Genomic DNA, 24,387 nt, shown 5'->3' with positions numbered 1-24,387 from the left:
CCGACCGTTTTGGACCGCGATTTGGTCGGTTAAACCGACCAAACCGAATTGATTATTTTTTTATTTTTTATTTTTGAAAGTTTTAGTTAAAAAATTAAAAATTTTGGATTGTTAGAATCCATTTTTGTATGTTTTTAAAACATAAATATATAGAACATAATTACATTTACAAGTGCCTTAAGTTTTTTTTTTTTTTATTAAAAAATTTAATAATTAATAATTATATAATATTATATTATTATTTTATTGTGTTCGGTCGGTTTCGGTTTTTTTGGTCGGTTCACCCAAAATTTCCAAACCGACCGAACAGTGGCGGTTTGCACCGTCGGCGGTTTTTTCGGTTTAAACGGTTTTGGTTTTTTCGGTGTTCGGTAGGTCGGTGTACACGGTTTTTTCGGTTTTTCGGATTTTATGATCAGCCCTACTTCGTCTCGTCTTTCTTCGATGAGGTCCAAACTTTCTTCGAGCTGGGATTGGTTCGATGTTTGGTCATATGAATCACGCCTTATGGTTGGGATTTCGACCTCGATGGGCAACGTGACCTCGCACCCATAAGCCAGAGAGAAAGGGGTATGCACCGTCGAGGTTCTTGCAGTTGTTCTATATGCCCACAGGACTTGAGGCAGCTCCTCTGGGCATCTCCCATTTACTTCTTCTAACCTTTTCTTCATAGAACTTTTTAAAGTTTTGTTAACCGCTTTGACCTGGCATTTTCTTAGGGATGGGCCACGGAGGAGAAACTTTTTATTATCCTATTCTTTTCACAAAAGTATGTAAACAAATCACTGTCGAACTGGGTCCCATTATCCGATACAATCTTCCTGGGCATCCCATATCTACAGATGATGTTTTTCACCACGAAGTCTAGGACTTTCTTCGAGGTGATGGTTGCTAAGGGTTCGGCTTCGGTCCATTTTGTGAAATAGTCGTCGACGACTACAACATATTTTACTCCACATTTTCCAGTCGGCAAGGAGCCTATGAGGTCGATTCCCCATACCGCGAAAGACCATGGGGAGCTCATCATGGTAAGCTCGGTAGGTGGAACTCGCGGTATCGAAGCAAACTGTTGACATTTATCACAGTGTTTGACATACTCGAATGAGTTTGCCTTGACTGTTGGCTAGAAGTATCCTTGCCTAATAACCTTTTTTGACAAGTTGTGCCCCCCAGTGTGATCTCCGCAAAATCCTTCATGGATTTCTTCCAAAATCTTCTTTACCTCTGTGGGAGTTACACACTTAAGTAATGGCATAGAGTAACCTCTTATGTATAATTTTCCTTCCAAAATGGTATATCTTGGTATTTTGTACATAAGCTTTCTAGCCTTGTTCTGGTCTACTGGGAGTCTTTCTGTTTCGAGGTAGTCAACTATCGAGGTCATAGAGGTCGGTTGTGAGTCAATCATGTTTACATCCTCTTCCTCAGGCTCGGTTATGCTCGGGGTCGGTAAGAATTCTAATGGGACCACGTTGAGTGTGTCAGGTTCGTTAGTCGTGGCGAGTCGGGCCAATGCATCTGCATTTGAATTTTGTTCTCGGGGAATTTGTTCTATAGCGTAGAACTCCAACCCCCCAAATGTTGCTTTAACTTTCTCCAGGTAAGCCGCCATTTTTATGCCACGAGCCTGATACTCACCCAGGACTTGGTTAACAATCAATTGTGAGTCGTTATAGCAATGAATGAATTTTTCTTTGAGCTCGGTGTCAATCCGAAGACCTGTTAACAACGGTCGTATTAAGCCTCATTGTTTGAGGCCTCAAAACCAAATCTAAGCGTCGAGTGGAAGCGATTTTCCGTTGGGGTGATTAGAATGATCCCTGCCCCCAATCCATTTTCATTGGAGGACCCATCGACGTAAAGTCTCCACAGCTCACGGGCTGGGGTAATGACTTCCTCGTTGGAGATCCATGTGCATTCGACAATGAAATCTGCCAAAGTTTGTCCTTTGATCGTCTTTCTAGGATGATAGGTAATCTCGAACTTTCCGAGCTCGACAACCCATTTCAACAATCTCCCAATTGCCTCTGGCTTGGACAATACTTACCTCAGCGGCTGATCAGTTAACACATGAATAGGATGTGCTTGGAAATAGGGTCGAAGCTTTCGAGATGCGTGCATTAAGAATGTTTGAGTATTCCTTCTAGGGCGTTCATCGCCAGTGTTTGCCCTGGGCCTTGGCTGAGCCTGCTGAGCCCTTGTTCGGCCCTCCTGGCGGCCGTGCTCCCGCGGGGACGTCCTCTGGGCCTTCAGGGTGGTGCTTGGACCTCAGCGGCCTGTCTGGCCAATTCTTCATTGCGCCTAGTGGCCTCTGCCAATTTTTGGCACAGTTGGTGATTCTTTAATTCCACAATGGGGATATACCTCTCAGGATTATAGTAGAGGTCCTTGTCAGGCCTGGGAGGAGGCGGTCCCTGGGATTCAGAGAATGCACTCCCCTCGTCTGGGTCATGGTCTGTCATTGGTTGCTTCCCAGGTCTCCGTGGGTAATCTTCAGTGCAAGCATTTTTTCCTCAGGTATTTGGGGCAATGGTCGCCCACCAGCGCCTGGGTTGTTCAAGGCGGCCATTGGTAATTCAAGAGGTTTTTGACTAAACAATCCAAAAATTTACTTAATGCTCTCAATAAAAGCACCAAACTGTTGACGTCGTTTTTCGTCAACTTAAATTAAAAGAGCACTAAACAACTATTTAAGAAATAATGAGGGAACAGTAGAGTTTTTACGTGGTTCAGCATTTAAAATCTGCTTAGTCCACGAGTCAATATTATTGATTCGTGATACTCTCTCAAAGTTTTATCAAAGAAATTCAACAGAGTATTCTCAGTACAATATTGTGCGTCTCCACAAATGAAATTTTCCAGGCTATTTATAGACAAGGTTGACTGAATATTTTCCCCTTATTTCGGGAAGTTACAATTCAAATTTGAAATAAATACAAATAAATACATTAATTACATAATATCCCATGATAATTGGGGTTTAATACCAGATAACAACAAATCCCTAAGGAATAGGGATCTCCTAACAGTTGTTGTGTTCAAAATGCATTGCTAACCTCGAACGCAAGGTTTACACGCTTTCAAGATCGGCCAACACTTCGAGCTCATTATTCTAGTCAACCTCTGCTTTAGCCAGTGATTTTATCGAGCTCAATCTTCGGAGACCAACGTCTTCGAGCTTGCAACTAAGGTTTGAATAACATCCATATGCATCAGAGAAGATTCGTTCTTTCGAGCTTGATGCTTAAGCTTGAGCCTTCTGAACTTGTGCTCGATCGTCAACAAGAACAAGTTAGGAATCATGCAAATTTATAGAAGTATTCAGCCACTGCTTGTTATTTTCGAGCTTACGCTTTACAAGTCTATATTTCGAGGCTCATTTATGACGATGTCGAAATTTGAGTGAAACAATCATAAATACAGAGCCTTTATTTTGTAAACAAAGTTTACAAAATTATAACAATACAGTTTTTTGGTAACCAAAATTTATAACTTTGTAATTAAAGTTTATAATTTTGTAAACAACATTTACAAACTAAATAGAATGTTGTAACAGACAATTACAAAATCGTAACAAACTGTTATACGTGTTTTTGTAAAATTTCATATTTTTAAAAAAAAAAATTTAAATTTATAATGCTAAATGTAATTTTTCCTATATTTTAAAGCATATATTTTCATGACAAGTATGAACTTATTTCGTATTTTATGTGCATTTTACTTCCACCGGCACATGAAATTTTTTCTCTAATTTTATTAAAATATGTAGTTGGTATTAATTAATATATATAATATATATGCTATGGATGACATTAAGAATAGTTTCAAGTTTTAACCAATGGTAATTTATTTTCATCTAGATGATTATTCCAGAAGATTTAGCACCATGTTTTAATAGTGTAAAAGCATACCTAAAATCAGAATTGAAGTTAACCATGACTCTAAGTTAACCTAAGTTGATAAAATTCCTACCTAACAAAACTCTCACCTAACTAATCCATTCATCTAATACCTCCAACAATCAATCTACCAGAAGTAAACATGTAATCTAATAAATAAATCACAAATGTTATTAGCATTTCATTCAATTTCTTTCTTTATCGTTTCATAAAAAACAAAAAATAAATTATATTTGGTTCAGAATCAACCGATTAATTATTAGATTGATCATGTTGTTATCAATAATTTTTTTTAAATAATCATTTAAAATTAAAATATACACCAAATCTTAAACCAAATACAAAAGAAAATGAATAAAATCCAAGACCAATGATACATATATCCCTCTGTATATGTCTAAACATTCAAGGACTAGTACTCATCTCTATTATTCTTGGGTCACTCTCACTCCTTGTAATTGCTTCTCATTATTGTTGACAGGTTTTTTAATACCATTCAATGTTCATAACACCTGAAAATGCCATAACTTTCAAAGCATATTATATTAATATTTTTACTATCTGATTTAGATTGACATTTGTGTTTATTGCTTACCAGAAAGATAGTTTGAAAATTAAACAGCAGTCACAGAAAATATTCTGTGAGAATCATTACAAACTTTGAAATATAGGTACACATGTTTGACAAATATTCACATTCTCAATTCTTTGACTGCTAATAAGTATTTCAAAACAGCAATGATTACAAGAAAAAGCCGACCCTAACCAAAAACCAAAGTGAAAATAAAAAATTAAGAAAATTAAGCAGCCCCATATGAAAGATCTTCTGTATATATAACAACAGATCATTTATTTGTTATTATTACAAGTACTGTTGTTGAAAATTACAGAACCTTGTAAGCTAAAATTGCTGCATCAAACTCATGTCAGTGAATATTTTTCTTTTTTCTTTTTGTTTTGAAGGGTATGATAATAAAACTATAAGAACAAAAAAGAATACAGCTGAGAAAATTAATTAAAAGGGGGGAAAATCACATATATGAACGCATCCTAGGCCTTGTTAAAGACTGTGCTCCATCAACAAAAATGGTTGTGCCTGTCATGTACCTTGATCCATCACTGATCAAATAAATAATGGTTGAGACCACATCAGTTTTAGGGTCTAGCCATCTCTCTAGTGGTGCACCCTCTTTAACCAACTTCTCTGCCCTTTCTTTCCCTACTGATTTGAGGTATTCATCTTCAATATGCAACCCTCTGGCTATTGCATTGACCCTGATTTTATATCTCCCAATATCCATAGCTGATGCCTGAAAATGCACACCAAAAGTTGTCACTAAGAAAGTGCATGATGGATTATCAAAAATAGATTTTAAAATATAAAGAAAAAGGGTCAAAAGAACACTATCTGATTCTCTGTTTTACAATTTCGTTGATAAATTGCTATAGTGTCTTTCTGTATCTATAGATTGGTGTATTGGAACCACCTTAAAACTAAATGATGGCAGTTGAAAGATCGATGAATTGGCTCCCATTTAAACTCGATTTTGGTTAAGTGTGTCAAAGTTATCGGCTCAAAGGAGTAACAACGTCTCTGTCATGTGTTTGGATTCAAAGGAGTATAAGGGTTACTTACCCTGGCTAACTGTTGAAGCAACTACCTTAAAAGTAAAAAATAACTGTTAAAAGACCGATGAAGTGCCCATTTAAACTCGATTTTGGTTAAGTATGTCAAAGGTATTGGCTCAAACAAAGAAGTAACAATGGCTTTCATGTGTTTGGATTCAAAGGAGTGCAAGGGTCATTTACTCTGGCTAACTACTGAAGTAACCACCTTAAAAGTAAGAGATGGCAGTTAAAAGACCGAAGAATTGATGCCTCTTAAACTCGATTTTGGTTAAGTGTGTCTAAGCTATTGGCTCAGAGAAGAATCAATGGCAGTCATGTGTTTGGATTCAAAGGAGTGTAAGGGTTACTTACCCTGACTAACTGCTGGAGTCCAGCAGCACATGAAGCATAGGCAGCAGCTCCTGCATAAATCCCTCTTTCAGCACCAACTATTGAGGTCAATAACACTATGGAACCTCCTGACTTGTTATCCCTCATTCTCCTTCCAACCGCGTTTAACAGATACCATGGAGCCATGAAGTTTATCTTCACTATCTTTTGGAACTCACTTTCGGTCACTTCTAAATGGTTTTGTGATTTTCCTGTTTCGAATAATAAGACAGACAGTGAAGAATCTGTTTAGCTACAATGAAGCAAGTGCCTCTATGCATACATAAAAGAAGTACATCATTAGAAAGACTTTTTAAGAGTTTTATGGTTTTATGTTTCTCTTTTCAACTACAATTACTATACATCTTTTACATAATATGAGTACAAATACTAAACAAGTCAAAAAGCATAAATCATGAAACTATAGCAGTAACTTTCTCATCTAAGAATTAGACTTAAATATCATTGCTCAATCACCAATTCCAAATTTTCATCTTTGGCTTCAACAATTCTAGGAAGTGAACTACAAATTTCAATGTTTTTTTATGCATGTTTCTGAATAGCCATCCCTATGATATGATTAGTTTATATATTTTACTTGAATATAAGTCTCATTCTCCAATCTTAGACAAAACCCAATAAATGGAACCAAGTAGGACGTTGAAAGTGACAGAAATCTCATGATTTTATTTCTTTCTTAAATGCCCTCAATAACTCAGAAAACCAATGACTAGAACCACTGCGGTTGTGTTCAACTAACACTATTTTAAACAATGACACTGAAAAGGTTTTAAAGGCCAACTTCTGCATCTTATTTGAGCCTAAACATATTCTCTCCACATGAACTTTACATCTATCTATACACTACCAAGTCAACAATAACTTATTTTATAATTAGACTTAGACAAAACACAGGGCCGAATAGGAGTGACTAACTTTCAGTGTCCAATAAAAAAACAATACATCAAAACAGTGTTGCTTTAATAACTATAAATTGCCGTACCTTCATACATATAGGAATGCACAAAAGCATCCAAATGCCCCAAAGTATTGCAAGCCTTGTCCACTGCTTCAACAAACGATGTCTCCTTCTCTTCCTCCATATCCAACCCAACCACCTCCACTGGCCCAGCCCCCTTGACAGAACACACTATCTTCTGGGCAATACTCTCAAGAAAGCTCTCATTTCCCATCAAAACCAGCCTAATTACATCAAATGAAACAAACCCATTTATACATCAATACAAAGAAACCTCTCATTGCAACAAACCCCATCAAAGAATAATTACACACACAGATATATATATATATATACATATATACAGTAAAGTTATAGAAGAACGAACCTGCAGCCTCTTCGGGCCAAATGGAAGGCTATGTTGAGCGAGACCTCGTCCTCGCTACAAGTGACCAAAACTCTCTTGCCACGACTCCCCATTGCAGTAGTATGAAAATAACTCAAATAGATTGAAACCCTTTATGTATAATATAGTATCAAAACCAGGGTCATACTTTATAATAGGAACGTAGCACTATAAAGGGTCCGTTGTTGTTTTGTTATTTTTCTAATATATAGAGAATCTACTGAGAAAAGAAAACAAAGGAAAAAGTTAGTGGAGAAGGTTTGAATTCACCTCAATTCGAACGCAAGTGGGAACTCAACTAGTAGAAGTCTTTGGCAGCCAGGCCAAATCTGAGTGCTGAGAACAATCCAATCCAGGTAAACCCTTTCTTCTTAAACCAAAAGCTATAAAAACGACATTTGAGCCTATACATTGATATATTCAGTTTGACCTAGTACAAAAAAAAATGATTAAAACTAGTGCCAGATACAAAAAATTAATAAAAAAAAAGTCACTTGCAGATATTACTCCTGACATAAGATTTTTGCTTTATTCTAGAGCTTATGCTTTTTTTTTTCCTTATTAGTCTTATTGGGATAGTTTTTACTTTTTACTTTTTTTTAGTATCAAATTATTACTACAATTATACAAAAACCAATTAATTTAAATTAAAAAAATAAAAAGATAATTTCTTTTTGTGGAAATTGAATTGGAAAGAAGAGATTTTGACGGGTAAGTTAGATAAATTCTTTTGACTAATTCTTTAGTTTCTGTTTTTGGTTTCACTTGTACCAAAATGGCAAAAAACACCAAAACCAAGTGTTTTTTTTTAGTTTATTTTTATTTAATTATTTATTTATATTAAATGGTGGCACATGGTTATTAGTGTGACAAAACATTTAATGTGACTTTGAAGGGAGTTTAGTATTATTTTACTATTATAAAAAAATATTCTGGTTCTTACCCATTTCTGAACAACTGCAGAACAAGTGCACATAATTATTATTATTTTGAAAAGAAAAAAAAGAAGAAAGAAAGTGCGTTGAACAATAAATAAAATGGAAGTCATTTAAGTGAGTGACCCCACTGAACTCATTCAACCAATTTTTGGGTTTTAATTGGTTTTTTAAAACATTAATTTCTTCTTTTTAAATTTTTTGTTTTCCCATTGTGTTGAATCAAAATTAATTGAATTGAATTGAATTCTTTAAATTGAGAAATTTCTTGCAGATTGAGATAGAAATTTCCCAATTATTTCCCATGGCATTTTTCTTCTCTTTACGTTTTGAAATAAATATAATTTGAAATCAAACTTTTTGAAGGACTTGTAATTTTTACTAACTTTTAATTTTTTGAATGGAATTTTGACTAATTCAGTATGACTTTTAAGTGTCTACATGAGTGTTTTGTGTTTACTATTGTCACGCCTAAATTGTGTTTGTTTTATCCTAAGGGCAACTCTAATCCAATGGTAAAACACAAACTTTATGTTAATATTCTCTTATAATTAATCTAACCGAACAGTAAAACTCACAATAAATATAAAGTTGTCTACATTGTCACACTATATGTGTTATGTAAATAATGGTATAATTAATTTAAAGTATAATAATATTATTACTAAAACTTTTTAAGTGTATATATTTAAGGTAATTTTATGGTGTATACTTTTTGTGATTTTTTGTGTTTTTTGGTTTGTGAACAGTTTTCGGCGCGATTTTTTTTATGACTGTATTTATTATAGTTATTTAGAACATCCTACAAATTTTCAGGAAATTCTGAATAATCTATAGTGCCGATAACTAGGTTCAAACAAACTGTTTTCCACGCGTATAAAAAAAATTAATTACGCGTGCAATAACCTGTTTGAACCTAGATTTCGACACTATAAATTATTTGGAATTTCTTGAAAATTTGCAGGATACTCTAAATAATTACAATAAACACGGTCATAAAAAAATCGTGCAAAAAACTATTTACGAGCCCGAAAACACAAAAAGTATGCACCATAGCAATACCCTATATATTTATTAAATAGAATAATAGGAAGATTATATATTTTATTAGAGAATATATGTTTTGATGTAAATTTTAGTATTGTGATTGAAATAGAAAAGTATTTTAGTATTGTTTCAATACATTTTGATGTTTGTGGGTGGAGTTGGCACGAGAAAAGTATACGTAGAAAAAAAAAATAATAAACACAAATTTATAGTCATCCTTTTTATTAATTTTATTTAACAACTGAAATTAAAAATAATATATATTTAATTTTAAAATACTTATCATTCACTATATAAAATGTATAAAAATGTGAACACTATTGAAAAAGTGATAGATTTGATTTACTCTTTCACTCCTTGAAACAATTAAAAACAAAAAACAAAAAAAGGGTTAAATATTTATAATTGTAATTAACTATGCGTTGTAATTATCATAATACATCAAAGTTGTGCTAATCACAATTATTTTGTATTATAATTATTATATATTCAACCCGTAATTATTAAAAATGAGAAAAGTAAAACACAACAACCATTAAACATTTATAATCAAGTGTACGTTTTTTAAGTTATGTAGTATTTTAATAATTCACAATTTTATTAAAATAATCTTCCATTATTTGACTTTTACTCTGTTTGTATTTCATTATTATATATCTAAAATGTGATTTTTAAATAGATAATAAAAATCACACTATCATTAAATTTATATTTAAGTGTATGCCATTCTAACTTATGCATATGACACATAAAATGGGACAATAAATAACTCATTAATTATTTATTTTCTCATTTAATTTATCCAAACATATATATAATAGTAAAATAAAATATAATTATATATATCTCTTATTTTGCTCCTTAGTTTTATAAGAAATTACTTATTTTAATTATTTTAGTTATTAATTAAATAATATATATTTATATATAACTTTTTTTATTTAATTTTTTTAATTAAATAATTAAAATTTGATCAAATAAACTTTTTTCATAAGGTTTTAATATTATATTATATTGAAATTCATATGTATTTTTTCTAAAAGAAAATTAGAAAATAAGTATTTAATTTTAAAATTAGAATGTATCTAACACACTTATTCTTGGTTTAACAATTTTTTAAATAAAAATTATCATATTTTTTTATAAACTATAGACAATATTTTTGTTTAATTTTGTTTAATATGTTTATGTTATTATTTTATAATATATGATATTATTTATTTATTTAAAATTTATATTGAAACATAATCAAAATAAATTAATACAAACAAACTTAAAATTATTTTTTTCTAGTATATATATATTCGTTTTGTGAAATTAATACAACAACTTTCGTTTTGTATGCTCTTCGAGTGGGTTAGTATAGTTAGTGTGGTAGTTAAAGGGAAAAAAAATGACATCAAATAAAACGTGGTATATTATTATATGACATTATCACTTTCAATAACACATTAGTGACTGAATTTGTTGACAATTATTGTAATTATCATATATAATTACAAAATTTATAGAATATAGACACATTTCTTATCATCCGAATTGTTTGTTAACATTCTTCTTGATTTTATTGGATATTAATATTTTAGAGTATCTTTATGTTTCATTTATTCTCAAAATATATTTTTTTAAAGACAATTCTTAATAGTTAGCAGAGATTTTATTATAAATAGGAAAAGCCTGAAGAACTAATGCATATCTCAACATGAGATGAGCTAAATATAAGCTAACCAAATTATCGATGAGAAATACAATTCATATTAAAAGCCAAATCATTATCCTCGGATAGATTAGTGAGTTTGTCTTTGTTAAATTGAGTACTTTGGTAGAGTCAACTAACACACTACAAAGAAGAAACCCAATCTGATCCATGAGGCCAAGAATAACGGAAAGTCATTACGGCATATATATATGCTGTGAGACTGCATATAATCCTTCGATCAAACTTTAATTAATATCTTATTTATATATATTGTGTATTGTTCACACGATAAAAACTTTTTTTTATATATATGTCATATCTTTTTAAAAAATATATATATATTTATTTCTTATATATATATCTCTTTTATATAATAAGTGTGTAGATAACGGAAATTCTTGGTTTTAACCATTTTTTATTTTTTCAATGTTAATTTTAACAGAATATTCTTATATTTAATAGAATATTCTTATATTTAACAGTAGTTTGTAAACCCTTAAACTTAAATAAAATTAAATTAAATTAAAAATTAAAAAAATGATATTTTTGAGATATTTTACAATGATAATTATTTAAAAATAATAAATAATCAAACAAATTAAAATAAGATATTTTTAAGATATTTTACAATGATAATTATTTTAAAATAATAAATAATTAAACAAATTAAAATATGATATTTTTGAGATATTTTACAATGATAATTATTTAAAAATAATAAAATCATACGTTTTATAACTTAAATAAAATTTAATTAAATTTAAACTCACTTATTAGAATAAAATCATAATAAACATATAATATAATTTATTGTGAATTAGCAGCAAATTATTTTTAAAAAAAATTAGCAAGAAACTTAAATTTATAATTCACGTATAATATTTAATATTATATTAAACATATAATATATAATCTTTTGTTGTCACTCCCAAATTCAAAAACTAGAACAAACATAAATTTAAACAAAAATAAATAAATTATTTAATTAAAATAAGATATTTATTTCAAAATTTATATAACATTAATATAAATTTAATAAAAATAATTAATAAATTCTAAAAATAAAAACTAAGCAAACGTGCAACGTGCATATTGCACGTTATTGGTACCTAGTATATATATAAACATGAGTATTATTTGAGTTTATATTTTATGTTGAGTTTTTATATTATAAATACACATGTAATTTAATTTTTTAAATAAAATTTCAAATATTTCATAATTAATTTTTATATAATTTATTTTAATTTGTGTATGAAAACTCTTACTCTACACTATAAGAAAATAAAATTAACATTGAAATTGATTAAAGATACAGAATATAATTAAAATATTACAAACTTACATTCTAATATTAAAATCAAACACACCAAACATAAAATGAAAAACAACAATATATATATATAGCACACAAGACAAACTAAGACATACTTCTAATAATTTTAAAAATTATTCCCGGTTCCGCCAAGATAGTCATAATATTGACTATAATCTTGTGAAGGATTTTGAAATCGTTGATGTTCATCTTCAGCTCCTTCTCATTGTTCTTCTTCATATTGAGATCTTTGGAACTAAGATGCTCGATATTGAGATCCCTGATATTGAGATCATTCTCCTTGTTCTCCATGTTCGGATGTTTGTGCTCTTAATCTGTAATTTTTTCTCTTTTCGCTTTGAATAAATTGGCGAAACTCTGGATCGGATATAGAATTCAAATCCGTAAATAAATTTTATTCTCTTCTCTCATTCTAGCCACATCAACATTTTGTCTCAGAAGTTCATTTCTTTCAAAGTTATATTTTTCTATAACATTAACTAGTTTTTGACTTTGATCCATTAATTTCTTAAATTGTTCATCACTTTTTTGTTTTCCTTTTGCTTTTTTCACACCGATAGGTCTTTCAGATACATTAATACGAACTTCCTCATCATTCATATTAAGATCAAATGAACTCATACCGTTGGGTGCCGATGTCGGTGATTCGAAGCCAAAAGAACAAGATTGGGGGAATTGAAACTACGACCTTGTTGTTGGAATCTAGCTGGTGAATTGGTGTTGTCATTTGTAAATTTCTCACAATCTTTAAGAATGGACCACACACGATCAAATTTGAACCCTCTTCTGTACTTTGGATCTTGTGCTAATAACATCTTCGCTTGATTTAACTGTTGAATAATAAATAAATATTGTCAATAAAATTAAAAACAAGTTACTAACTAAAAATAAACTATAACAATATATACTCACAATATCTTCTTGTGAAACACCACTTGGATTTTTATTTTCAATTTGGTTAACGCATCCCCTTAATTTTGAAACTGCCGCAAGAATGGTCGTCATTCGAGTTTGCAAATATCTTCTCGGTGAATGTTGACTACTAAATTGTCCAGAGTGATACGCTGATTCAATTATTGCCCACATATGATATTTGGATTGGTTAATTCCTATGATTGGATTTTGAGAAATGTCAAGATACACATGACACAAGTGCACATCTTCTTCAATTGAGTATGAAGAAGATCGAATTGAAGTCATTTTGAAAGAGAAAGAAGTTGGTTTAGAACTATGTTGAAGAGGTGTGGTCATCTTATGTGAACAATATACCATTATATAGGGATGTTGAAGCTAGATTTCTTAAGACAAAATAATTTGAAATCCGAAGACAAAAATACGATGTGACAATACAATGCTATGAATATCTTTTCTTAAGACAAAATAATTTGAAATCTGAAGACAAAAATATGATGTGACAATACAATGCTACGGGTATATTTTCTTGAGACGAAATAATTTGAAATCTGAAGACAAAAATATGATGTGACAATACAATGCTACAGGTATCTTTTCTTAAGACAACATAATTTGAAATCTAAAGACAAAATATAATGTGACAATACAATGCTACAGATATCTTTTCTTAAGACAAAATAATTTAAATCTGAAGACAAAAATACAATGTGACAATACAATGCTACAGATATCTTTTCTTAAGACAAAATAATTTAAATCTGAAGACAAAAATACAATTTGACAATACAATGCTATAGGTATCTTTTCTTAAGACAAAATAATTTGAAATCTGAAGACAAAAATATGATGTGAAAATACAATGCTACGGGTATCTTTTCTTAAGACAAAATAATTTGAAATCCGAAGACAAAAATACGATGTGACAATACAACGTTACGAGTATCTTTTCTTAAGACAAAATAATTTTAAATCTAAAGATAGTGAATATCTACACTATAAAACATTGGCTTAATGTAGACCAACAACACATACTGCTAAAGATGAATTCTCATTATGGTAGTTCATCTTATTTGGCATCGTCTTTTTCTTCTTCAGATGATGATGATTATTATGATGATCTAGAAAAGCATGTGGTATGTCAAATTATTGCTAACAACAGTTTTTGCATCGCTCAACACCAAAATAACGAAGGGTCACACATGGGCTATTTTGCAGAGAACCCTCAATTTTCTGCCTCGATGTTTCGCCGAAGATTCTGAATGGGCCGTGCTTTATTCCTTCATATTTATGATGTTGTACAAAGGCATGACAATTACTTCGTCCAACGAAGAGATGGACTCGGTAAGCTTGGGTTATCGGGTCTACAAAAAGTAACAGCCGTAATTCGAATGTTGGCATATGGTGTACCAGCAGATGCTACCGACGAGTACATCAAAATAGGAGAATCTACTGCTTTGGAAAGTTTGAAACAATTTTGTCGTGCTGTTATCGAGGTCTTTGGAACCCGCTATCTCCGATCACCTAATGTTGATGATGTTGCAAGGCTACTACACGTTGGTGAAAGTCAAGGTTTTTCAGGAATGTTGGGTAGTTTAGATTGTATGCATTGGAAATGGAAAAATTGTCCTACGGCTTGGGGAGGACAATACACTGGTCGTAGTGGATCTCCGACTATTATTCTTGAAGCTGTGGCTGACTATGATCTTTGGATATGACATGCACATTTTGGTCTACTTGGATCTAATAATGATATTAACGTGTTGGAGGCGTCTCATCTTTTTGCTGATCTTGCTGCGGGTATTTCTCCACCCACTAATTATGTCATTAAAGGGAAAGAGTATAATATGGGTTATTATTTAGCCGACGGTATATATCCAAAATGGTCTACTATTGTTCAAACCATTCGTGAGCCACTTGGCCCGAAGAAACAATTATTTGCTTGAAAACAAGAAGCATGTAGAAAAGATGTAGAACGTGCGTTTGGAGTATTGCAATCAAGGTTTTCCATTGTGACAGGACCAGCGCATCTATGGAATAAGAGGATATTACATGATATAATGACTTCATGTATTATTATGCATAATATGATAACAGAAGATGAACGCGACTTTAATGCACCCATTGAAGAAAGACTTGAAATGCCAAATCCAGAAGTTGAAATGGTGGGTAATGACTATGCTCGATTTCAAGAATTTCTAGCTCAACATAGAAAAATCAAAGACAAGGATGCTCACATTGCACTTCGAAATGCATTAATTGAACACTTGTGGGACGAATATAGTATCGGAAAATTAGTTTAATTTAATCAATATTTCAAGGGCGTGTTATGTTTTAGAGTTAATTGAATGTATTTTTATTTTAGTAGTGTAATTTTTAAATAGGGAAATGTAATGTGCTATTATAATTTGTCAAGTTTTAATATTTATGAAGTAAGTTTCATATAATTAATAATAACATTTTTACTTAATTGATTAATTAAATAAATAAATGATAAAATAATATAATAATAAAAGGAATACTATATTTTATTAAAAAACAATATAATAATAAAGAATATATTTTTTGGTGTTGTGGTTGGAATGGAAAAAAAATATGGTGCTAAGATTCCTTAGTTTTGGTGTTGGTGCAACACCATATATGGTGTTATGGGTTGGAGATACCCTAAATATAGATACAAAAATGGCAAAAGTCAATACAATTATTAACATGATGAGGGGTGATAAGAAACTCTATTACTTGGGCGGGTTAAATTTAACTCAGGTTTTTTGGGTTGTATTTTTTTTGTTTTTTCGGATTAGTTTAAGCGGTTTATTTAAGTTAGGCAGGTTGCAAAATTTTTTGCACAATCCTAATGAATATAGATACAAAAATGGCAAAAGTCAATACAATTATTAACATGATGAGGGGTGATAACAAACTCCATTAGTTGAGAAAACTAAAGACATTAATAAACAAGAAAACCATTCAAAACACACTATGGTTACCCCACATTGGATGAGCAACAACACCTTCAATCACCCATGGAGCCACCTGACTAGGAAGGTAACCTAGTCGCAAGAGAACTCTCATCCACACCAACACCAAAAGAGATCTGAGGCCCTAACAGTGCACACCACACCACCGAATCCAGCCACGAGCAAGCCCCCAACCCATCATCGCCAGAGGAGATTAGAAACCTTAATAGTAATCTCCACACAACCAATTGAAGCCAAGCCACACCATTGACTGAATTTGAGAAAGTCGTTGTTTGAAAAGACACCCACACCAACATTTGTACATGTCATGCACACTTATAATGCTTTTTAGCCGGAGCACTGCTAACATGCAAGAATGCGCTGATGCCGATTGAGCATACCTAGATTTAGGTTTTCCTTTTTAGGAGTAAAGAAAGATAAAATGTTTCATGCAGAAGAAAGAAAACATAAATTCCAACTGTTAACCGAGATTTTCGGCAACTATATTAATGAATACTATTTGCTAGTGATAATAATGAAAATGGGAAATCGACACGAGGTTTTTACGTGGTTGGGGCGTTAACTAGCCTTAGTCCACGAGTCCATATATTAGAGCAAGAAGAAGCTTTTACAATGGAGTTTTCTAACTATATCTGGACAGAGTCTCTGCCCTTTTTTCTCTTTCTCCTTCACGTTGCTCTACAGCTTATATTTATAAGCTGAGGGGGTCATCAGGTCTGGGCCGGATCCGACCCAGGCCCATCAGAGGAAAGTGTAGAGGGGCCATTTCTAGTGAAGGCCCAATACAAAAAGATATACAATGCACATAATACAAACCAGCTAAGGCCCAATTAGTTGACCTGAGACACAACCCTTCGCCCGACAAAACGGCGCTTGGGCTCTGATCACTTCGAGTCACGAGGCTGATTCAGGAGACAAGACCGGTCAGGGTACTTGGCTGCGCAGTCCTGACACATCAGTGGACAATCCCAATACTGCCTTTTCTGCAGGCGAAAAGTGGGGGGACAATGCCCACGCGAACTGAGGCGGTCTCAGGATCCTGGGCGCCCGGCCCTTCAACTGGGGAGGAGGCGATCCAGGTCCGTTTACCTTTGGCCTGCTACATTTACCTCGGGCCCGGATCATTCCAGGCTCCGGGACGTGGCGCGTAAGCCGCGACGCTCCGGGCGCCCCGGACATTCCAAGCTGAAGATGAACCCGGAGGGACATCCCGGACCCTTCCAAACGGGCCCAATCTGGAGTTCCTGGGCCAGGCCCGAATGTCGAGTCGGTCCACTGACCGCGGGCCAGGGCGAAGGCCCAAAGCCCTTCTAGGAAATGGGGATAACATTTACCCCCCAAGCCTTCACCCGGGCTATCCGGGAGTAGGGTTGCATCACCCTCGCGACGCTCGCCAAGTCGTCTCCTCAGTTCCTGTCCGGGCTAGGAAGCTTGGCCGAACGGCCGTGGCAGTGGCAGGTGGCTTCGCCCGGGTCGTTTGCCGTAATCCGGGGACGTTTACCTTTGGCCCGCTTTGGGAAAAAGCGACCCACGTGTTGCCATGTGATTGTTGCAAGGGCCTCGAAGGGTCTCCTAGGCCTCCCAAAGGCCGCTAGGCCTAGACTAGGGTGTCAGCGCACGTCACGAGGCGTCATATCCGCACGGGGGGAGTCATCATTAATGTCCCTGGAACGAGGTGGATCGTAGGATGGGGCGTCCTTTGGCATCCGCTACTCCTGGACCGTCGGATTAGAGGTGCTGAGGATCCAGACCAAAAAGGGCTCATAAATGTCCTCTGTGCGATCCTCGGTCGTCGGATGAAGAGGCATCTGACCGTTGGATCGGGGGCCAGGATTTGGGGGCTGATATAAAGACTCTGAGAACAAACATTCGGCACTTTTCCATTTTCGAACCAGCTTGAGAAAAAGAAAAACCAGAACGCTCGCTAGAGCTTTGCATGTCCGACCTCGCCGATGAAATACTCCGCCGTTTGCTAGTTCTGCGCCACCGCCTGTTTCCCAGGGCCTCAACCTTCACTCTGCAACCTGACGGCGCTTCTCGGATTTGCCCCGCCGACGAACTGCTGCACCGGCTGCGCCACTTCGAGAACGAGGTCCTGCCGTCCTTACGATCGGACAACCGCCAGCCTCAACCGTCGACACCACACAGTAAGTATTTTTTAATTCTATCGCCAACTTTGTGAATTTAGGCTCTCTAGACGCATGTACCTAGGCTCTGTGCTTTAGAATTTGCTAGGAAGGCTGTCTGGTTCGGATTGCACCGTTCTCGGATGCTTCCCGGACGAGGGGTGGACCTTAGTAGCCTTCTCTCCCGATCAGGGTCCCGGGGCTTTTTGGGGTCCGGGTCCTGGTCCGACGGGACTCCAAGCAGTCCTTAGGAGACTCCCTGTACCTTGACCGACTTCTTTGGGTTTAGGCACTGACTGCTTGGTCTTTCTTTCTCTGTTCCCAGATCATCAATCATGGCCACGGGTGTTACACTCCATTCCGAAGAAGAGGTCAATAGGGCCCCTGTGGTCGCTCCCGGATCCAAGACACCCACAGGCAACAGGTGGGAAATGGACGAGACGGCCAACTTGTTCCGGAACTACCGGATGATGCTGCTCCTAGAGACGAGGCTGGGCATCGAATCGACTCCGGGCCTCTTCCACAATCGCATGGCTAGGCTAGAGGAACGGGCGCATACGTCCGTGGATGGATTCGGGGCTTGGAGCGCCGGCCACATTAGCGCGGAAGCTACGCTCCCGCTTCATGCCTACTTCGTGCGGTTCCTGACATACGTGGGGATCGCACCCTTCCAACTGCTGCCGCAAGCGTACCGTCTGCTTGCTGGGTGGAAGGTGTTTTGTGTCGCGAAAGAGATCGCGGATCCCACTCTGGCGGAAGTCTTATACTTCTACAAGTTGGTGCTGCAAATCAGTGTTAAAAACAAGAGCTTGGACGGCTTTTACAGGCTGCAGTCGCGGAGTGGCTACCCTGCTCCTACCAGCACCTGGAAGCACCCTCCGGATGTCGGGCGTTACTGGTTCATGACATCCGGGTTCCTTATTGACAAGAACCCCACGCTGCTGCTAGACTTCCAGCGAGTGGGTAAGTATTCTCCCGGACCCCCTCTTTTATTCATCTTTTGCTTCCATCTCTTATCGTATCTTCCGGGTCGCAGGTTCCTTCATTCAAACCCCCCTTACCAAGTTTCTCCTGGAAAGGAGGAGGTTCTATGCCAAGCTGACCGCGGAGGAGCTGGACGTTGGGGGCTACGTCAATGATAAACACCTTCGGCTGATAGGGTTGCTGGCGGCCACTCAGACCATCGTCGTCCCGAGTTTCCGGGGCATCCCGTGCGAGAAGGATAACGAGGTCCGGGAGCAGTTGGCCCTCGACCACATCGCCGAGGTGGTGAGAGAGGCGCGGGCCACGGCGGGCCAGCGTAAGAAGGATCAGCTTCCGGCGGAAGAGGCCAACTCGGAAGAGCTGGAGGAGCTTTTCGAGGGCGCCCTACCAAACGTCGGGACTCCCGGGGCTAGTGTATCGGGGTGAGGTAGCTCCCCTTTAATCTTAACTTATGCTCCCCACGTCGGGGACTTAGCTAGGGATAGGCTAGAGCCGCCGGACCCCGCGTTTGGGGCTGATGGGGGAGATGAGGCCTTCATCTCCCGTCCCTGTAGGATCAGGGACGCTAATGTTCCTGTCCGGGTTCCTCCAGTATGGGGGGTTTCTAACCCCGGATGACGTAGGAGACCGGATACACTCCTTCACTTTAAGGGAATTGAGTCTTGCCCGGGGCTTAGATGAGGGTTCGTCCCGGGCTATTCTTTTTTACTGCTGTGTTTTCCCGTCTGGCTTATCATACTAACCTCGTTTTCCTGTATTTTTGCAGAGGATTCCGACATGTCTGATCCGGCCAGCGAGATGAGGAGGCTCATCAAGGAAAGGTTGACCTTGAAGTTGGCCAGGAGGTCAAATGTCGCGGCCGTCATGGAGCTCCCCCCCACCAGTGAAAAACTCGGGACAGCGCCCGGCCCAGGTGAGGCACTGGCCGTGGTTCCATTCCGGGCTGTGGAGCCGACCGCAGACGGCCCCTCGGACCAGCCCCCGGTAATTGATTTGGAAACGGGCGAAGCCGCAAGCCGGAGCTCAGGGAAGAGAGGCCCGGGAGATGATGCCCGGGAGGGCAAACTCGAGAAGAGGCCTCGGACGACGTTGTCAGAGACAGCCGAGGAGTCACATGGGGAGAGTAGGCTAACCGCGAAGGAGATCCCTGCTCCGCCCGCTCTTCCCCTCCGCCCAACCCTTCTTGAGGAGGGGGAGTCCGCTCTGCGGGACGAGCAGTCCCGGCTGGTCAACCGGACCTGGGAGAACGGCCGAAGCTGGAGAGACGATGCTTACAAGGCCCTGACGATCCGTCGTCAGGTCGAGTTTTCGGATCGTCCTGCCGAGTTCTGCGCTCCTCAGCCGATCGTGGATCGGCTAGCTGCCGAGATGGGCTTCCGCCCCAAGCTGGGCCAGGACATTGCCCCCATGGCTGCTGACCTGCTTGATCAGGTCGGGAGCACTATGTCCAACCTCCAGCTGAAGAGGTACGCCACGATAGCCAATCCGGACGTGCTGTTTATCTCTCAGGCTCTTCGCCACCAGGCTACCGCGGTAATTTTCATCTCATGTTCCTTGGTCACTTGTTGGCGGTGATTTCTTTTTCTAACTTTTGTTTGCTCCAGGTTGACTTGCTATCTCAAAGGAGTGCCGACTTGGTGGCCGAGCTTGCCCTTAAGATGGAGACGGCCAAGCTGGAAATAGAGGCGGCCGTGAACCAGAGGGAGGCCGTCAAGGAGACTCTGAGCAGGGAGACAGCCCACCTCCAAGAAGAGTTGGCCCGCGCGAAGGCGGAACGCGAGGAAATTAGCAGCGCCAAGACCGGGTTGGAAGAGGAGTTGTCCCGGACAACAAAAGTTGCTGACGAAAGGGCGACTCTCTTGGAGACGGCCGCGGCACAGTCCGTCCTTGACAAGGAGGAGATCCGGATCCTGAAAGCCAGAGTCCTTGAGCTGGGCGACTCCCTTCTTCAGGAGAAGGCGGCGCACGAAACCACCCGTCAGGAGAAGGAGGAGGCCGACAACTTAGTAGATGTCACATTTGACGAGGCCATTTATATGGCCTGGTGCAAGGACAAGAACATGAACCTCCTTGTCTTCCCTGATCCCGACTCGAAGCGTGCCGAGTATGAGGCAAAGGAGAAGGAAGATGCGGATCTCCGAGCGGACGCGCTGTAGGCCCTTGTCCCGGCCTCGTTCTTTTGTTAACGTTCTTAGCTTGTAATTAAATTTTAAGACACTGCTTCTTCCTTTGGTTTTTAAGAGATCTTTCCTTTCACCGTTCAGTAAGAAGTTGTCGCGACTAACTGAATGCAGGGGGTTTTGTCCTGGTTCCAACGGCCAGGACTGGACCCAACGATTAGTCTCGGCACTGCTCGGGGCCCTTGGGACTTTGTTTAACCCGGAGTGCGTTTTTCCTTAAATTTTAGGTCCTGGCTTTGCCCTATGGTCGACCGGATGCTTTTGTACTCCGAAGATCGACCTGTCCGGGTCGGCCGTTGTTCGCCCGGGGCGGGACAGGCCCTGGCCCGGTAGTTTTAAGTGTACCCCCGGCCGTTGCTCGTCCGGGGTGGGACCGGCCTTGGGCTCGGTCCTTTTATTTTTATACTCCCGAACATCGTTCGTCCGGGGTGGGACCGGCCTTTGGCTCGGTCCTCCTTTTCATACCTCCGGACGTTGCTCGTCCGGGGTGGGACCGGCCTTGGGCTTGGTCCTCTTATTTTTATACCCCCGGACGTCGTTCATCAGGGGTGGGATCGACCTTAGGCTCGGTCCTCTTCTTCATACCCCCGGATGTCGTTCGTCCGGGGTGGGACCGGCCTTGGGCTCGGTTCCCTTTTTCATACCCCCGGACGTCGTTCGTCCGGGGTGGACCAGCCTTGGGCTCAGTTCCCTTTTCATACCTCCGGACGTCGCTCGTCCGGGGTGGGACCGGCCTTGGGCTCGGTCCTCTTATTTTTATACTCTCGGACGTCATTCGTCCGGGGTGGGACCGGCCTTGGGCTCGGTTCCCTTTTTCATACCCCCAAACGTCGTTCGTCCGGGGTGGGACCGGCCTTGGGCTCGGTTCCCTTTTTCATACCCCCGGACGTCGTTCGTCCGGGGTGGGACCAGCCTTGGGCTCGGTTCCCTTTTTCATACCCCCGGACGTCGTTCGTCCGGGGTGGGACCAGCCTTGGGAACGGTCCTCTTATTCATAGCCCCGGACGTCGTTCGTCCGGGGTGGGACCAGCCTTGGGCTCGGTTCCCTTATTCATACCCCCGGACGTCATTCGTCCGGGGTGGGACCAGCCTTGGGCTCGGTTCCCTTTTTCATACCCCCGGACGTCGTTCGCCCTGGGTGGGACCGGCCTTGGGCTCGGTCCTCCTTTTCATACCTCCGGACGTCGCTCGTCCGGGGTGGGACCAGCCTTGGGCTCGGTTCCCTTTTTCATACCCCCGGACGTCGTTCGCCCGGGGTGGGACCGGCCTTGTGCTCGGTCCTCTTATTTTTACTCCCGGACATCGTTCGTCCGGGGTGGGACCGGCCTTTGGCTCGTTCCTCCTTTTCATACCTCCGGACGTCGCTCGTCCGGGTTGGGACCGGCCTTGGGCTCGGTCCTCTTATTTTTATACCCCCGGACGTCGTTCATCCGGGGTGGGACCGGCCTTTGGCTCGGTCCTCTTATTCATACCCCCGGACGTCGTTCGTCCGGGGTGGGACCGGTCTTGGGCTCGGTTCCCTTTTTCATACCCCCGGACGTCGTTCGTCTGGGGTGGACCAGCCTTGGGCTCGGTTCCCTTTTCATACCTCCGGACGCTGCTCGTCCGGGGTGGGACCGGCCTTGGGCTCGGTTCCCTTTTTCATACCCCCAGACGTCGTTCGCCCGGGGTGGGACTGGCCTTGGGCTCGGTCCTCTTATTTTTACTCCCGGACATCGTTCGTCCGGGGTGGGACCGGCCTTTGGCTCGGTCCTCCTTTTCATACCTCCGGACGTTGCTCGTCCGGGGTGGGACCAGCCTTGGCCTCGGTCCTCTTATTTTTATACCCCCGGACGTCGTTCATCTGGGGTAGGACCGGCCTTTGGCTCGTTCCTCTTATTCATACCCCCGGACGTCGTTCGTCCGGGGTGGGACCGGCCTTGGGCTCGGTTCCCTTTTTCATACCCCCGGACGTCGTTCGTCTGGGGTGGACCAGCCTTGGGCTTGGTTCCCTTTTCATACCTCCGGACGTCACTCGTCCGGGGTGGGACCGGCCTTGGGCTCGATTCCCTTTTTCATACCCCCGGACGTCGTTCGCCCGAGGTGGGACCGGCCTTGGGCTCGGTCCTCTTATTTTTACTCCCGGACATCGTTCGTCCGGGGTGGGACCAGCCTTGGGCTCGGTTCCCTTTTTGTTATATTTGCGCCTGGGATGACACCCCCCGCAAGTGAGCGGAGATTGGTCTGGGGTCACTTGAGAAAGAAATTCGAAAAGGATTCGCCCTGAGGCACACATTTTCATGGAAATAACAGCCCTCTATGACGTTTTGCACACGTCATTTTCATTGTTCAAAAAGGGAATTAGCCCTGAGACGTACATGTTACAGCGTAAACATTAAACTGGGACGAGCCCTCGGGCTACTGGTAGTATTTGCGGAGATGCTCCGCATTCCAGGCTCGCGGAACCTCGGAACCGTCGAGCCGCTTCAAGCGGTACGTTCCGGGGCAGACCTCGTGCTGGATCTCATACGGCCCTTCCCAATTAGGGCCTAGAACCCCTACTCCCGGATCCTGAGTGGCAGGGAAGACCCTCCGCAGGACTAGATCGCTGGTTTCGAACTTGCGGTTCTTGACTTTGGAGTTGAAATGCCGCGCGATCCTGCCCTGGTACATCTTCAACTGCACTTGCGATTCCTCCCGGATCTCCTCGATAAGATCCAGCGATTCCTGGAGCAAGGTGTGGTTCTGGGCAGGATCGTACGTGTTGCGTCGATGGGATGGGACGGTCGTTTCAATTGGGATGACGGCTTCGCATCCATAAACCATTGAGTAGGGGGTGTGTCCGGTTGACGTCCTTTCGGTCGTCCGGTAGGCCCACAATACGTGTGGGAGTTCCTCGAGCCATTTGCTCTTACAGGCCTGGAGCTTTTTCTTCAGCGTCCCTTTTAGG

At 39.8% G+C, this 24,387-nt stretch overlaps 2 protein-coding genes and 1 pseudogene across 2 annotated transcripts; 1 reads left to right on the top strand and 2 right to left on the bottom strand.

Moving 5' to 3' along the window:
• Positions 1-4,712: 4,712 nt before the first annotated feature.
• LOC133817044 (uncharacterized) lies at positions 4,713-7,734 on the bottom strand. The gene is made up of 5 exons (XM_062249427.1): positions 7,532-7,734; positions 7,244-7,372; positions 6,901-7,100; positions 5,880-6,109; positions 4,713-5,209 (listed from the first exon to the last, which is right to left on the bottom strand). Exons 2-5 carry the CDS (start codon positions 7,333-7,335, stop codon positions 4,931-4,933), a joined length of 801 nt encoding a protein of 266 aa, XP_062105411.1. The 5' UTR covers positions 7,336-7,372; positions 7,532-7,734; the 3' UTR covers positions 4,713-4,930.
• Positions 7,735-12,384: 4,650 nt separating this feature from the next.
• LOC133815792 (uncharacterized) lies at positions 12,385-13,301 on the bottom strand (annotated as a pseudogene).
• Positions 13,302-14,452: 1,151 nt separating this feature from the next.
• Positions 14,453-14,908, top strand: LOC133813847 (uncharacterized). Its single transcript, XM_062246883.1, has one exon. It carries the CDS (start codon positions 14,453-14,455, stop codon positions 14,906-14,908), a length of 456 nt encoding a protein of 151 aa, XP_062102867.1.
• Positions 14,909-24,387: the final 9,479 nt, after the last annotated feature.

Source organism: Humulus lupulus, chromosome 2, assembly GCF_963169125.1.
Source record: "Humulus lupulus chromosome 2, drHumLupu1.1, whole genome shotgun sequence".
Classification (NCBI taxonomy): Eukaryota; Viridiplantae; Streptophyta; class Magnoliopsida; order Rosales; family Cannabaceae; genus Humulus; species Humulus lupulus.
Note: the sequence above shows the minus strand (reverse complement) of the source record. Positions and strands in the feature narration are given on the sequence as shown.